At 34.5% G+C, this 16,245-nt stretch overlaps 1 protein-coding gene across 1 annotated transcript; it reads right to left on the bottom strand.

The window, feature by feature from the left end:
* Nucleotides 1-137: 137 nt before the first annotated feature.
* LOC128165476 (geranylgeranyl transferase type-2 subunit alpha-like) lies at nucleotides 138-13,473 on the bottom strand. Its single transcript, XM_052830075.1, has 12 exons — nucleotides 13,407-13,473; nucleotides 12,360-12,470; nucleotides 10,476-10,600; nucleotides 9,161-9,348; nucleotides 7,610-7,807; nucleotides 7,157-7,240; nucleotides 6,735-6,817; nucleotides 6,291-6,389; nucleotides 2,298-2,550; nucleotides 1,731-1,865; nucleotides 1,117-1,389; nucleotides 138-1,004 (listed from the first exon to the last, which is right to left on the bottom strand). The coding sequence occupies exons 1-12, from the start codon at nucleotides 13,407-13,409 to the stop codon at nucleotides 865-867; spliced, it is 1,692 nt and encodes a 563-aa protein (XP_052686035.1). The 5' UTR covers nucleotides 13,410-13,473; the 3' UTR covers nucleotides 138-864.
* Between the last annotated feature and the right edge of the window lie 2,772 nt (nucleotides 13,474-16,245).

Raw genomic sequence — 16,245 nt, forward strand, 5'->3', positions numbered from 1 at the left:
ACTCGGATATTAAATTATGCAATGATCATGCTTCTTTTGTTTAAAAATTTTTTTGGACCATGTTGCATCTTTTCCAAAATTATTGCATATTCAATATTGCTATCATACTTTAGTTTAAAAAGCAAATAAGAGAAAACTTTGAGTCATCAATAATTGTGTTTATTCCTATCTACATATATTGCACTAGCAAGAAACATCTGGCCTTGTTTACATACTGTATACAGGGAAATATTTGACCCTGTTTTATTTTCGCCCCTTTTGCCCTCGTTGTCAGCGGGCTAAATCAAGACTGAGTGAATTCCAATGTCTCAAATTGTCTCTCTTTTATCACAATTTTATATAGGCGAATTAAAGACGGGGTGGAACCGTTTGCAAGTAAAGAAAGGCGAAATTAACACGGGCGAAAATAATCCTGTATACAGTACATGTAGCATTGTATATAAAATATCACATAACCAAGAAATTACAGATACATGATTGTACATTTACATACTATCAGTCAACCAAGTGGGCATACTAGATACTAGAATGCATAAACACATGCTATATATCAATTAGCAACAGAAAAAATGAATTTACTAAACAAATACATATGCTTTTGAAGTCTGTTGAAGTAAATTAAGTTACTAATAGTAAAATATTGGCCAGTTGAAAAGGGACTGTGGTATAACATAATGTGTGAAACGAAATGACTACATAAATTGTAATTGTATAACATTATAAAATCTATTGGTCCATAAATAATCCATATATCACATTGTCACCAGTCTTGCTCAGTGAAACCAAGAGGAGCACCAAATCTTTGACACCTACAGCTGTGACAGATTCGCCCTCAGCTCGGGGCAAAAGCAAGAAATATTGCCCTCAGCTTGGGGCAAGGGTTGGAAGAATCGCCTTCAGGGCCTCAGTGTAGTTCTCAATATTGCACAATGGATTCCCCGATACATTCACATCCTCTAATGGGAGAGAGGAGAGGGTACTGAAGGCTTGCACTGTTCGTAAAGCTGTAAAGGAAAAAACTGCCGAATCATACATTTAAATAGATATTAAGCAGGAGACTGAAATAATAAAATTTTAATTTTTTTTTATTTGACAGTAATATTAATCGATACCCACCATTTTTCTGAAGATGAAGCTTTTTAAGCTGTTTACAATGTTGAAGACCCTCCACTGAGTCGATATCATTGTTATTGGCAATAAGGAATACGAGACAAGGCAGGTTACCAAGGGGTTTGAGGGAGGTCAGGTGGTTCTGTGACACATCAAGCTCCTGAACCAGCACCATCCACTCAGTGTGACACAGAGAGGTCAGGTCAAGGCCACTCAAGGTCATGTCACGGGTGTTTACATCCTGTACATCAAGAATCTTCTCCATCATGAACTTACTCTCTGTAAAACCAACTAACGTTGTGAGAAAAACAAATCAACTCTAAACCAGTACAAGGTTGACTAAAGTGTCTTATCACATTCAACTGAAATATTACTGGGTATATGTCACAATTTCACTTATAGATGCATTAAACAAATTGAGCAATACTTCACAGTATTTGAAACATAACATTACAAATGAATAAAAAAACAAGACTTCACGATATATGAAGCATAAACATTACAAATACTGGTACATCAAAAGCATAGCAGTATACGAAACTTGCTAAAACTTCACATATATGAAGCATAAACATTACAAACACTGAAACATTAAAAGCATAGTGGTATATGGAACTTACTGAGATCCCGATAGAAGGCTTTTCTCTTGGAGTCCACCGCAGTCAGCTTCTCTATCGCCTCAGTGATGTCATCCTGGTACTTCTCATGAACTGGGTCAATGGCCTTCATTAAGTAGAGCAGGGTCAGCAGTACCCCTATATAGAAACAATCACTGGTGAATAACAGGGCACGATGAGGTACCAATAATTAATGAGAAGTTCACAGGCACAGTGTACTGTAGATTCCTTATTTTATACGAGTACTTAATTCTGCGATTTAACAGTTTTGCATCTAATCGGGAGAATATAAAATCATGAACGCCGATTTTTTTTTCATAATTCCAATTAGTTTACATCTGCCCGAAAATTAAAAGCAAGAATTTAAAATCTGTGAGACATGATTCTCGCGATTTTACGCGGATATTAATTCCTTGCGTATAATTATGAAAATATATCAGGAACATTTGTAATCCTTAAATGACCACATACCAGTACTAATCAAACAAAGGATTGTTTCGGATTCACCATTAAATGAATCAATCAAAAGGAATACATGTCTTCAGACCTGATATCTGTACATTGACCTACATTTATTTTCTGGCTCCACTGAGTGAAGTTCCTGGATCGCCTCCAGTTCTTTCTCCATGGTTGAGCTGGCCGCCGCACTCAGCTCGATGCTGAACCGAGTCCCTGCCTTGTAACTCGCCATGGTCCACGCCTCGTCCTGACCCTGGGTGAGCTGTAGGCCCTGAGAGAACTGAGTGCAGTCAGACTCAGTGAGAAGGGTCACCCCTATAGACAAATGCTCACCCCCAGGAAAACCATCCTTCACTGTCAGGATCTACAGATATGAAAAAGTGTCTGATATCAACATGCCAGGATTTACAAAAATGAATGTGTATCGGATATCAACATGTTAGGATTTACAGATATCAACTTATCAGTGTGTGTCAGAATCTACAGATATCAGTGTGTGTCAGAATCTACAGATATCAGTGTGTGTCAGAATCTACAGATATCAGTGTGTGTCAGAATCTACAGATATTAGTGTGTGTCAGAATCTACAGATATTAGTGTGTGTCAGAATCTACAGATATTAGTGTGTGTCAGAATCTACAGATATTAGTGTGTGTCAGAATCTACAGATATTAGTGTGTGTCAGAATCTACAGATATTAGTGTGTGTCAGAATCTACAGATATTAGTGTGTGTCAGAATCTACAGATATTAGTGTGTGTCAGAATCTACAGATATTAGTGTGTGTCAGAATCTACAGATATTAGTGTATGTCAGAATCTACAGATATTAGTGTGTGTCAGAATCTACAGATATTGGTGTGTGTCAGAATCTATAGATATTAGTGTGTGTCAGAATCTACAGATATTAGTGTGTGTCAGGATCTACAGATATTAGTGTGTGTCAGGATCTACAGATATCAACACCTCATACATAGTCCACATATATCATTATCTGGTTTCTTTATGTATACATACATGATACAGGGCATTTTCTTTCCCTTATAAAACCTATCTATCAAAAAAAGCTTTTAGCATCAACACATTGCTGAAATGAGAGTTATTGGCTTTTAATGCTATACTCACCCATATCACTCCATAGCTATTGGTAAACTTACCCACATAATATTGTAGCTATTGCTACACTTACCCATAAAATACTGTAGCTATTGCTACACTTACCCATATGAAATGTAGCTATTTGTTTGTATTACTACACTCACCAATGTAATACTGTAGCTATTGGTATGTATTGATACACCTACCCATATAATACTGTAGCTATTGGTTTGTATTGGTACACTTACCCATATAGTACTGTAGCTATTGCTTCACTTACCCATATAATACTGTAGTTATTGCTACATTTACCCATATAATACTGTAGCTATTGTTACACTTACCCATATAATACTGTAGCTATTGGTTTGTATTGCTACATTTACCCATATAATACTGTAGCTATTGTTACACTTACCCATATAATAATGTAGCTATTGGCTTGTATTGCTACACTTACCCATATAATACTGTAGCTATTGGTTTGTATTGCTACACTTACCCATATAATACTGTAGCTATTGGCTTGTATTGCTACATTTACCCATATAATACTGTAATTATTGCAACTTACCCATATAATACTGTAGCTATTGGCTTCTATTGCTACACTTACCCATATAATACTGTAATTATTGCTACACTTACCCATATAATACTGTAGTTACTGCTACACTTACCCATATAATACTGTAGCCATTGTTACACTTACCAATACTGTAGCTATTGGTTTGTATTGCTACACTTACCCATATAATACTGTAGCTATTGGTTTGTATTGCTACACTTACCCATATAATACTGTAACTATTGGCTTGTATTGCAACACTTACCCATATAATACTGTAGCTATTGTTACACTTACCCATATAATACTGTAGCTATTGGTTTGTATTGCTACATTTACCCATATAATACTGTAGTTATTGCTACACTTACCATATAATACTGTAGCTATTGGTTTGTATTGCTACATTTACCCATATAATACTGTAGCTACTGTTACACTTACCAATACAGTGGAGCCTCACTTATCCGGACACTTTTGTCCCCAGGCCAAATCGTCCGGATAGGTGAAGCGTCCGGATATCTGAATTGTGATATTTACCTTTAATATTTATGGAAACATAACTCATTAATTAATTATACAATTAAAAATATTTTATTTTGATAGCCATAAGCATTACAAAAAAAATTTAGATTTTTTTTAAATTAACAAAAGAAAATATTGTTAAAACATTATTTAAGGTATGTTTTTTCCACAGGAAACCAAGCACTACATTCTTTAAGGCAACACATGTACATGTACATGTACATAACAATCACTGTATTAAACCGATATTTTAATTACATTCGCATAAAAAAGCGAAGAGAAGAAAGTCGGTGTTCCACTTTATGCTGACAAATCTTTTTCTTCAAGCTAGCGGTGATCGCAACTCTCGCTCTCTTGGCCAGTGGTGTTGACATGTTTGAAGCTGCTCAACATTTGATGATTGAAAATGGGTGAAAATCTGTATATATTCCCTTATTGATAATTGTCCAAGCTATTTTTTCATTGACAGAACTTACCCAAGCTAATTTTACGTATCCATCTTTCTATAGAGTTAATTGCACCCAAGCGATATTTACAAGTAGCGTGAACACTCATCCACGCCATGTTTGGCATAAATTATTATTACACTGTTAATTGAACACACGATTTAAAATTCATGTCGATACCCTGAACATCCCAAGCGGTCTTAATAACTATCGTAAACAAAACTCAAATTATCAAATATTTCATTTCAATTACGTTTTAAAATGAATAGGCGTACGAACGATCTAATCACACTACGATTAATAGAATTTTAATTCAATCAATAGATGACTTTTTAAAACACAAATTAAACAATTTTCATGACATTTTAATCAAACAATAACAGTTCATAAGTTAAATGGCGACAATTAAGCATGTCACATCCATGGTTATCGTAATTTCCTCGGGCGAGTACATAGCGTGACACAGGTGACCCCGATTACCGGACGAAGGCATTGTTTAAAACCAACAACCAGTGTCAGATGTTTTTACACCAATTTGCACTTGCGCATAAAAAACTTTTGTGCCCCCGAACACTTAAATGTGACCGTCCGGTTAAATGAGGTAAAATTTAAAGGAAAACTGTATTATGTGGTAAAATTTGACCGTCCGGATCCGGAACGCGGAATTCCGGATAAACGAGACAAATTATTGTGTAAAAATTACGTTCCCAATAAAAATCGACCGGAAAGTGAAGCGTCCGGATATCTGGCGTCCGGATATCTGAGGCCCCACTGTATAATACTGTAGCTATTGGTTTGTATTGCTACACTTACCCATATAATACTGTAACTATTGGCTTGTATTGCTACACTTACCCATATAATACTGTAGCTATTGGTATGTATTGCAACACATACCCATATAGTACTGTAGCTATTGCTACAATTACCCAAATAATACTGTAGATATTGGATTTTACTGCTAAACTTACCCATATATAATAATGTAGCTATTGCTACACTTACCCATATAAAATGTAGCTATCAGTTTGTATTGCTACACTCAGCAATATAATAATGTAGCCAATGGTATGTATTGCTACACTTACCATATAATACTGTAGCCATTGCTACACTTACCCATATAATACTGTAGCTATTGGTACACTTATTCATATAATACTGTAGCTATTGCTTTTTATTGCAACACTTACCCATATAATACTGTAGCTATTGGCTTGTATTGCTACATTTACCCATATAATACTGTAGCTATTGGTACACTTACCCATATAATAATGTAGCTATTGGTTTGTATTGCAACACTTACCCATATAATACTGTAGCTACTGGTTTGTATTGCAACACTTACCCATATAATACTGTAGCTATTGGCTTGTATTGCTACATTTACCCATATAATACTGTAGCCATTGCTAAACTCACCCATTTAATACAGTAGCTATATTTGTTTGTGTTGCTACACTTACCCATATAATACTGTAGCTATTGGTACCGGTGACATTCCTCCATTCCCCTGTGACTGGGCTACTGTTGATGTTCACTGACAACTGATGACCATGATTTACCTAGTAACGGAGCCAATAATTCAATATCAAAACAAATGTAAACGATATTCGCTTCCATGGTTTATATCTGACAAGACATCAGGTAATTAGAACAGCCAGGTTTGTTACCCAGGATCTTATATAATTTCATTTTTCTGAAACTTTACTAAAAACACACACACAAAAATTGTTGTTATGAATCATGTGTCAGTTGAATGAAGAATAATTTTGACAATCAGAGAGTCGGAGTTTCTGGCACTGTGAACATGCATTTATGTACTTAAGAGGTAAATATACCTAAGCACACAATGTATATGTCTTTTCACTTATTCATGAATAAAGGTGTGAGCCATTCTGAGAGTTTACCTGTATGTAGTTGGTGAGCAGCACTAGAATCTGGTTGGTTTTACGCGATGCATGAACACAACTTATCTGCAGTTTTTTCCTCCCTGCAAAAGTTTAATAGAAGACTCAATACCAAATTAGCAGAAATTAACTTGAAGATTCAATTTTGTCATTATATGTCAGTGTGAGATCCTTAAAATAAACATCTGAAACAAATCATTCTGCATCAGATGAAAAAGTTATCTTTTGAATTATATTATTAAATTTTAAAAGAATAAAAAGCCTTCCCCAAACAGCGTTACCCCTCTAAGTTTTACCCCTCCCCATCAGTTTTATCTTTCCCCAGCAATATTAATGAAACCTTACTCATCTCCGGCAGTCTAACCCCTCCCCTTCAGTATTACCCCTCCACAACAAACTCTACCTCCCCTTATCAACCTTACCCCTTCCCAGCAGCCACCTGTGGTAGAACCAAGCGCTCTGGTCATCAGGATCAGTGAATATGGCATTCTGTACTGTTTCATGCTCTGTGATAAAAAAAAAAAACCTAAGCAAAATCCATCAGCACAAGATATGTACAAGTTAATAATTAACACAATTTTTATGTATACTTTTTTGTATTTACAAAAATAAGAACCCAAAGAAAGAGCTCCACAGAAGATTGTTATCACCGTCATACCTGTACAAAATTTTATATCTCAATATTTTTTTTTTACCAGTAATTGATTTCTTACATTTATGTTCAAATACCAATGATTTTTTAAAATTCTCTTTTTCATACGTTTTTGAACTCTTCTTCTGAGTTTTATTTTGATTTATATTTTGACATCCTTAGTGGTTGAATCAAATGTAAAATTATCATTGCAGTGGACTTATCAATAGTAAAACCAGCTTACCCTGTAACAAGATGTCCTCCTGCACTCTGACAGGGTGGGTGGGGTCAGGGAAGATAATAGGAAGTAGTTTACTGCGGTAATGCCACGATGAATAATTGGAAAAGTTGGTCTGTATTTTCTCTGTTGTGTACGCAAGCTCCTGTTCTAAATCTACATCCGAGGTTAGGACGACAAATCGTCGATAATCCCAACAGTGAACTATCAATAAAACCAGGAAAGTAAAACTTAAGCACTGAAATATTGCTAATACATTATACATATATTACATGGCTTCGAGGGCGACATACCAGAATATTTGCCCCGAGGTGACAGGAAAGCCCTGGAGTGTTATGTCGCCCGATGCCGAAGGCAGAGGGCGACATAACACTCCAGGGCTTTCCTGTCACCGAGGGACAAATATTCTGGTATTGTCGCCCGAGAAGACATGTAATATATGTTATATAACATTTTTAAACAAATTAATCAAACTCGGGTTATCAACATATTTATTTAATTCACAAGGCGGAGGAAAATGTTTTTAAAACACTCACGCTTGAGTTTATCACTTTTGTCGTGTTTGCCGAATATTTTCATCAATTAAACTATCGAGTTCATCTGAATTTAGATGAACAAACCGTAGACGATGGCCTGACATGTTGAAAATTCGCAGATCTGTTTACGTTTGCTTAGCAACTGGCTCCTTGAATATCGAACCCAACGTAATTAATATGCAGAATTCTTGCACGCGATGGTGATATTACAGTTTCGGGAGGGCGATATAACTATTTCCTGTGAAATATAACTGTTTCCGGGAGGGCAATATAACTGTTTCCGGTGTGATTCAGCAATTTTCAGGGCATAGTAATAAAATTATCTCATTTGTGACATAACGAGAAAACTTATTCAAAAATGGTATATTATACATATATTACATGACTTCGAGGGCGACATACCAGAATATTTGCCCCGAGGTGACAGGAAAGCCCTAGAGTGTTATGTCGCCCGATGCCGAAGGCAGTGGGTGACATAACACTCTAGGGCTTTCCTGTCACCGGGGGACAAATATTCTGGTATTGTCGCCCGAGAAGACATGTAATATAAGTTATATAACATTTTTAAAAATAAAAATATGTTTAAGAATATATTTACCTTATTAACAGGTGTATTTTAATTATTAATGCATCTTCATACCTTACGAATCAATTTTCTTTTGAAATACCGATCAATGCTTTCAAAAAGAAGATTATTTTTCAAATTAAACAATTAAAGGAAGTTTCTCTGAATAGCAGACACTGTCATGCCATTCACGTAATTAATATGCAGAATTATTGCACGCGAGGGTGATATAACAGTTTCGGGAGGGCGATATAACCATTTCCTGTGAAATATAACTTTTTCCGGTAGGGCAATATAACTATTTCTGGTGTGATTCAGCAATTTACAGGGCAAAGTAATAAAATTATCTCATTTGTGACATAACGAGAAAACTTATTCAAAAATGTTATATAAAGTTTTTAATACATCTAGTGGATATGAAGGAGTACAATGTTGTTAAGATAGGCAATAACTCACAATTTCTCTCGTCATACTCCAGAAAAGTGTTACAGAGCTGGAGTTCTCGCTCCCAGTCAGGGTGTGGCATGTTCTCCAGGATGAAGCTTCGGTGGTGCCAGGCGCCGTACGACTTTGGGTTGACCTTGAGACAAGACTCGAGGAATCCGAGCTCATCCTGCATCAGCTTCTGTACAAACTCTGTCTCCCTGTAACACCGCAGTCATCACAAACTCAACTACATGTATTGTTAAACCAAAGTCAACACAAACTCAACTACATGTACTGTTAAACCGCAGTCACCACAAACTCAGCTACATGTACTGTTAAATCGCAGTCACCACAAACTCAACTACAATACATGTACTGTTAACCAGAAGTCACCACAAACTCAACTACATGTATTGTTAAACCCCAGTCACCACAAACTCGACTACATGTATTGTTAAACCGCAGTCACCAAAATCTCAACTACATGTAAAGTTAAACCCAGTTGCCACAAATTAACTACATATACTGTTAATGTGGATATTTCTGCATGACTTGATATAATAAATAATAATCTTGTGTACATCTGCAATAATAATGAGACTCTACATAAGAAGTGATCATAAGTTAGCTTGTGTACTGGTTATTATTTACAGAGATTGTTAGATTTTGGTATAATTCATTTAGGCAGGCAACTCTCTGTGACAACAGTCACAACAGTAACACAACACTGAACAGTGACACAACAGTGACACAACAGTAACACAACAGTAACACAACAGTAACACAATATACATACACTGTATACTGGTATACAGATTTTTTTCAATTGTATAATAGCACCATACATAATTAAAGCATTTCATACCTGTCAGGTAATTATTGTGTAAAATGTCTGCTATTAGAGAGGTTCGAATTTATAACGTGTATGGGTATGCGTACGTGTGTTAAAACTACACGTACACGTTTTTATAATTCATCAGTTGAGATTTCTTAACCTGTAGGATATAAACGTGTACGTAAATCAACGCAGTTTTATGACATGAATTTATTTAGTTTATTCCAAATAAATGGTAAATTTCTTATCAACTTTCATGCAAATGAAGTTTAAAAATCTATATAATGTATCAGAAGAATACAATCCCTCATCAATAAGATTTTATTTGTTGTAAAAAGCTACACGTTTGTACTTACGTGTAGACGACAAGTTTAGAGAACATGTAGAAACCATGTCGTCACAAAAACTGATGACATAATACGTGAAGAATTTAGGTGATTCCCCTTGTTCCCGTACACGTTGGAAATCTCAACCTCTCTAATATAACTCCTGTGGAAGAAGTTAACTTACTTGTTGTCCTTCATGAACAAGAAGATTTCTTTGCGGTAATTCCATAGTGAATAGAAGTCTGGATTCACAGACAGAATTTCCCCTGTAAGCTTCAGTCCCTCCTCATCAAATTCTCCATTTAGTCGCTAGAAAAATATTTTTATATCATATATCACAAACTTTCCCAAAGAAAGATAATCATCCATTTCATCCAAGTATCATAGTTTGTTAGATTAACAGCAGATACAGTTATTCATTACACTTTTGTAAACCAAAATGATGCCAGGTTCATGCCACTAGCAAAGATGTCCAATGTTGAGTTTGCTCCCTCCCTCCTTCATTTATTTATAATTCTACTATAGTTATTGCCGAGATCAAAGAGATCAAAGAGAGACGTCATCAGTAAATTATCAGATCAGAAATACATATTTGTCTCGCACTGATCATGGAAGTACAACTTCAAACCGTAAAAAGTTTTAAAACCATGTCAATTTCATGTGTTACTTCCAGTCAAAACGATGTGTATTGCCTCATTTTTTATTTTAAAGAGATCAATGCGGCTGTTCCTAGGACCTTCCTAGCACATTTTCACTGCATGTTTTTACATAAAATATATAACTTGCAGTAGTAATAATCGTATTAAATTGCCCTTAAAATATTAGGAATGTGATTCAAAGATATTTTATAAATAAGTGAAGAGCATTAAAGTCCTAAGGAAAAGTCTGTCATCTGCATGTCATTCCTTTGATCGATACACATGTAAACATTACTAAAAAAACCGTTGGGGTAACACGGAACAGCCGTCAAAATGACCTAGATCATCTCTCTATAGGAGAAACGATCTGTAGAAATACTGGGCTGTTCACGGAACAGCCGTCAAAATGACCTAGATCATCTCTCTATAGGAGAAACGATCTGTAGAAATACTGGGCTGTTAGAATAGAAAAAAAGTTCTTGTTTTGGTGAATGTTGCAGGATAACCTCCTCAGTCTCGAAATGTTGTTTGAAATATAAAAGCCTTGGCTAACGCCTCGGCTTTTATATTCCAAAATAACATTTCTCGACCTCGGAGGTTATTCTGCAACATTCACGAAAACTCGTACTTTATTTCTTAACCATACACTGTCCCCCCCCCCCCAAAACCAAAAGAAAAAGGAAGAATTTTTGGTTTTGCGGGAAATATATATAGTTGTAAAAAGTGTTCAGAAAATGATAATTTTAATGAATTTCATCATATCAAATATGGCACTCTGTACATGTATCTGAGTGTGTGTGTATTTATGGTATTAGGAGGCATACAATTTTATATTGCAGGAAATGATGACCGATTAAATACAGCAGTGCTGTATATACATGTTACGGTACTCTTGATGGCTCAAACTTGGAAGTTCTTAATCGCTCGAAGTATTTGGTCCTGATTTTTCCCTATATAGCCCCCTATGCATCAATGTCATCATATCTATTTTTAAAAATTTTGTACCAGTAGTTAAACAATCAATGTTTGATACATTGCATGTACCGGTATATTAAATTGTCTTTGCAGAGTACAGCAACATCAAATGTTGTTTTCATGTCATGAATGTTATTCATCTTACAAAGAATACGTGTAATAAATACATGTATCATGAAACCTGAAAGTTTTCATTTTATTCAGAATTGCATATTTACCTGAAAATATTGAATGAGTATTATTTATAGCATGTGATATGTGTAAAATTAGCATTAGAATGCCTTAATCATAATATATGATCATACTTATTTTAAATGTTGTCATTCAACTTAGAAAATTTTGAATTCTTGAAAACTCAAACTCTTGATCTCTCAAAGTTTATCTTTGGCCCCACAGACTTCAAGATTTCTCGAGTTACCTGTATTGTGTATTTTATATATGCGGCTGTTACTGACCTTTTTAAATGCCCCAGATGTTGCGGCAGTGTAAAGTTTCAGTTTCTGCTCGCGTTCTTTCCGCTTTGCTTCCTCCTGTTGGGCAGTGGTCTTCACCTTGAGTCGTCCATGCTGAAAACACCACAAAGTAAACTTAGTGTACACATTGTATCACATACCCAGAACACAGAATCTGAATGTAAATATTACCCATTGTGTAAAGAAACTAAGAACAAATGGAGATGAAAATACACTTTGACTGTATTGTAGCAATACATTTAACTTTAAACAGGTATAATTAGTTTGAATTTCTTTTTAATTTTAAAAAGACCGCATCTTATGTTACCATAAATAGCATGAATTTTAAGATCTTTTTGTTTTAAAAATTCTTTAAGAATTTGGGTAATTGCACTCAGAAATCCCAGATTTAATCTGGAATCCCAGTGATTTATAGATCCTTCATTGATTTTGAATCCCATCATATTAAGAATATCCAAGTAAGAGATTGCACTGAAATAGTGTTCTATAGATCTATACATCTTTCCATGGACTTTTTGGGTACTGTACGTACTGTACCATTGCGTACATGCTGTATGAAGCCATACAGGCATAAGTCCACGATTTGCTTTCTTTTGAGAATTGTAGAATATTGATCTTTAATGATGATTTTTAAATCCTTTTTAAAGGGGGAGGGGCAACTTCAGAATCGTTGGGAATATCTATCTATACCAAAGCAGAAGCATGTCTTACTTAGTGAATATAAAATAAGTCTTACAGATTATGGTAAACGGCTTACCAATGATATATCCTTCAAACCACATCATATTGGTCGTTTGTTAGTGTTTGTCTTAGTGTACCATGGAAAAATTTACATGTCATTAAAAATACCCCCTCCCTTTTTTTATAACTACGTTCGAATTTCCTCTAAGATAAAATGGGATTTACACTGTAGTTTAATAACAGAGTCAATACAGTGATAGGTACTCAAACACTGAATATCGAAATTTATGAATTATTTCATTTATACTAAAAAAAATGAATGATTTTACCCAAAAATAATATATTTACCATATCGAGTGTTCTTTGACAGCGGAATTTGCTTTTTTGGCGCCTCTTAAACACAAAAGAGCTCCGATATTAGGCTAGCCTTTAAGCTATTCGATAAAGGAAATAAATAGATGTTGATAAGACACACACTAAATCTATTAATATGTAGCAAAAATCAAATTGTAAATAATGTAAGAATATGGCTGGCTATGAATTATAATAAGTTACCAATAAACAGGCGTGTTTTACTTTTCAAGCTAAGAAATTTCATATCGGCTACTGTAGTATAAATTTGATTCAACACCCAACGGATCGTACTTTAAGTACATTGTTATTGAAAACGAGAAGGACATTTGTAAATGTGAATTGCAATGAATTCATGAAATGATTTTCTCATAAGTTTTCTGTCTTGTGTATGAAGGCGGATAAAATGCTTAATGTTTAATCGACCCGAGACAAATAAATTTTAACTTAATATTTATGTCTCTGAATCGACTGATAAGATATGAAAAGTCAACATATCTGATAATTGTTTTGTATTGAAATTTATTCCAAACTATCTATATTCAACATCGATTTTAACCCATACATATGGCCATTTCTTAAAATATATTGATTTGAACCGGAGGATGCGTTCCAGAAATATTCAAGTAGTGTCATTTTTAGAACTTCAATGCCTTTTATAGCTCCATATTCTTTGTCATGTAGTCTAAAAGAAAATGTATCAATTTAAATCAACAACGATTGGAGTGATTCATTATTATATATTATAAGAAACATCATATGACGTAGGTTTTAGAAAAATAATAGAAGTCCGTGAACTCGTGTGCAAAGTCGCATAAATCATTATGTACATCTAACAAAACAATGCACCAGCTTATGTCAGATCTAGAACTATTTTCCTCTTATGTGAATGTGAAATATAATTATACATGTATATCTTTCATATTGATATGTAATCAAAACAATACTTCTGTTTATGCATATATTGGGCCTTTGCCAATTATTGTGATTGTGTTTGTTCCAATAAAATATTTGTATTTGTATAAATATTCGCACTTTTTTGAGACTGAAATGATTCATTGGTTAAGTTGAGGTTCGATACCACCAAAATTTTGAGGCAATAATTTTTGTTTCTTCGGGTTTGTTAAATATTCAAACTAAGTATAATTATCAAAATTTTGCGATTGCAAAATTGTATCATGTACCGATAAAAAATTTATTGAAAAGAAAAAAAATTGCAATCGTACTTTGCAGTTTAACCACATGGGCATCTTATCCGCTCTGCTCTCGAGGACATGTGTATTATTCATATATATTTCATAAAGAGTAGAGCGGATAAGATGCTCCTATGGTTTTTAAAACCAAATATCGGCATCCTATTTCCCCATCTTCTTTAGAAAACGCAAGACGCTGAGACCATCTCAGTGGTTTAGCACCCTTGAATGAGTCAACACAGAGACTGACATTTTGAAGACTTTAAATGATTGAAAAGTTGAAAAAAAATTAATTATGCCATTAAATCAGAAATGAATATACACTCTCGCAACTTCTAGGGTCTTTCCTGCATAGTTCTGAAGAAAAAAACCCATCCGTTTTTCGCTTGTAAATAATATATATACCCAGGATAAGTATCAATTGCTAAATCAAATCAATGATTTAAAAACCACACAGAGACTCTAGTCGACCTCAACCTTCATTCATTTACTCTTGGCTTCATTGATGTAAAAAACATTCACTCAACACCTGCAGCAACGGCCATCTATGGAGCGATGTAACCCAAATAATTTAAAGTACGTACATGTACATATATATGAGTGGGCGATACTGCATGAAATGGCTTTTATGAATGCATGTAAACAAACGCACGCCTGTGATTAGGTCTTATTTAAAACACTTTAATACAGTACAAAACACTTGACCTTTGATAGATGCAGTTTACAGATTCACCACAAACTTTACAACAATTTGCATTTTATACGTCATTTATTTAAACAATAAAGTGCCTTCATTTTAGTACACATAGGATCAGACGACTACGTGCATTGCCATAAAAGTGAATAGGAATATAAAGATTACCCGTATGAAACACCGAAGAAACCATTTTATTTTTAAGTAAACTCCAATGTAATTAATAAATGACAATTCACTAGCTACATTATTTTTAATAGGTATTAAAATGATGGGAGAACAAGAATTTTTATTCTTTAAAAATTGTTAGCAAAAACATTTCGTCAGAGCACAGGGGCATCTATTCTCTTTTGAGAAGTGGACAGGCTATGCCTGTACACGTCTCAAAAGAGAATAAGGGGCATCGTATCCGCTCTACACTCTATGACATATATAAGTAATGCACGTTTATTATAACACAGTTTGGTAGTTAGACGGCGTCTTTCTCACTATAATTAGTACCATTTGTTTAATTTAATACTGAGTTAATACTGAGTGACAGTCAAAAAGAGGTGTAAATCATATTCAATAAAAAGGATATTAATATCATAGCTTATCGATAAAAAACACCTGAAATATACCAGAGATGCCCCGAACCCCAACGAAACAACAAGAACATTTGAAATCTCATGGGTTCGTGCTCTCAAAGTTGCCAAAGTTTTGATCAGTCTCGATGTAATCTAAAGTTAATTTCTGAAGCTTAGTTATAAAAGGACACCAATTAATGAACTATATTGAAACTGCCTATTACATTATCTGAAGTAAATGTGATATTCATTTTGTATAATCAAGGCATTTAACAGAAGTGTTTAAAGATAAAAGGAATGCGTATATTCATAGCAGAATATTTTCAAACTTGCTAAAACTGGAACGTGTAGATTTTAGTTTTGTTAATTTTACGAATCAAAAT

The sequence above is a fragment of the Crassostrea angulata genome, chromosome 10, assembly GCF_025612915.1.
Source record: "Crassostrea angulata isolate pt1a10 chromosome 10, ASM2561291v2, whole genome shotgun sequence".
NCBI lineage: Eukaryota > Metazoa > Mollusca > Bivalvia > Ostreida > Ostreidae > Magallana > Magallana angulata.

Excerpts from the sequence above, each read along its gene's own strand:
- LOC128165476 (XM_052830075.1), bottom strand. Across the intron at positions 10,601-12,359 it reads CATCTGGGGCATTTAAAAAG|CGACTAAATGGAGAATTTGA; the intron begins GTCAGTAACAGC and ends ATATTTTTCTAG. Across the intron at positions 2,551-6,290 it reads ATAGCTACAGTATTATATGG|ATCCTGACAGTGAAGGATGG; the intron begins GTAAGTGTAGCA and ends TCATATCTGTAG.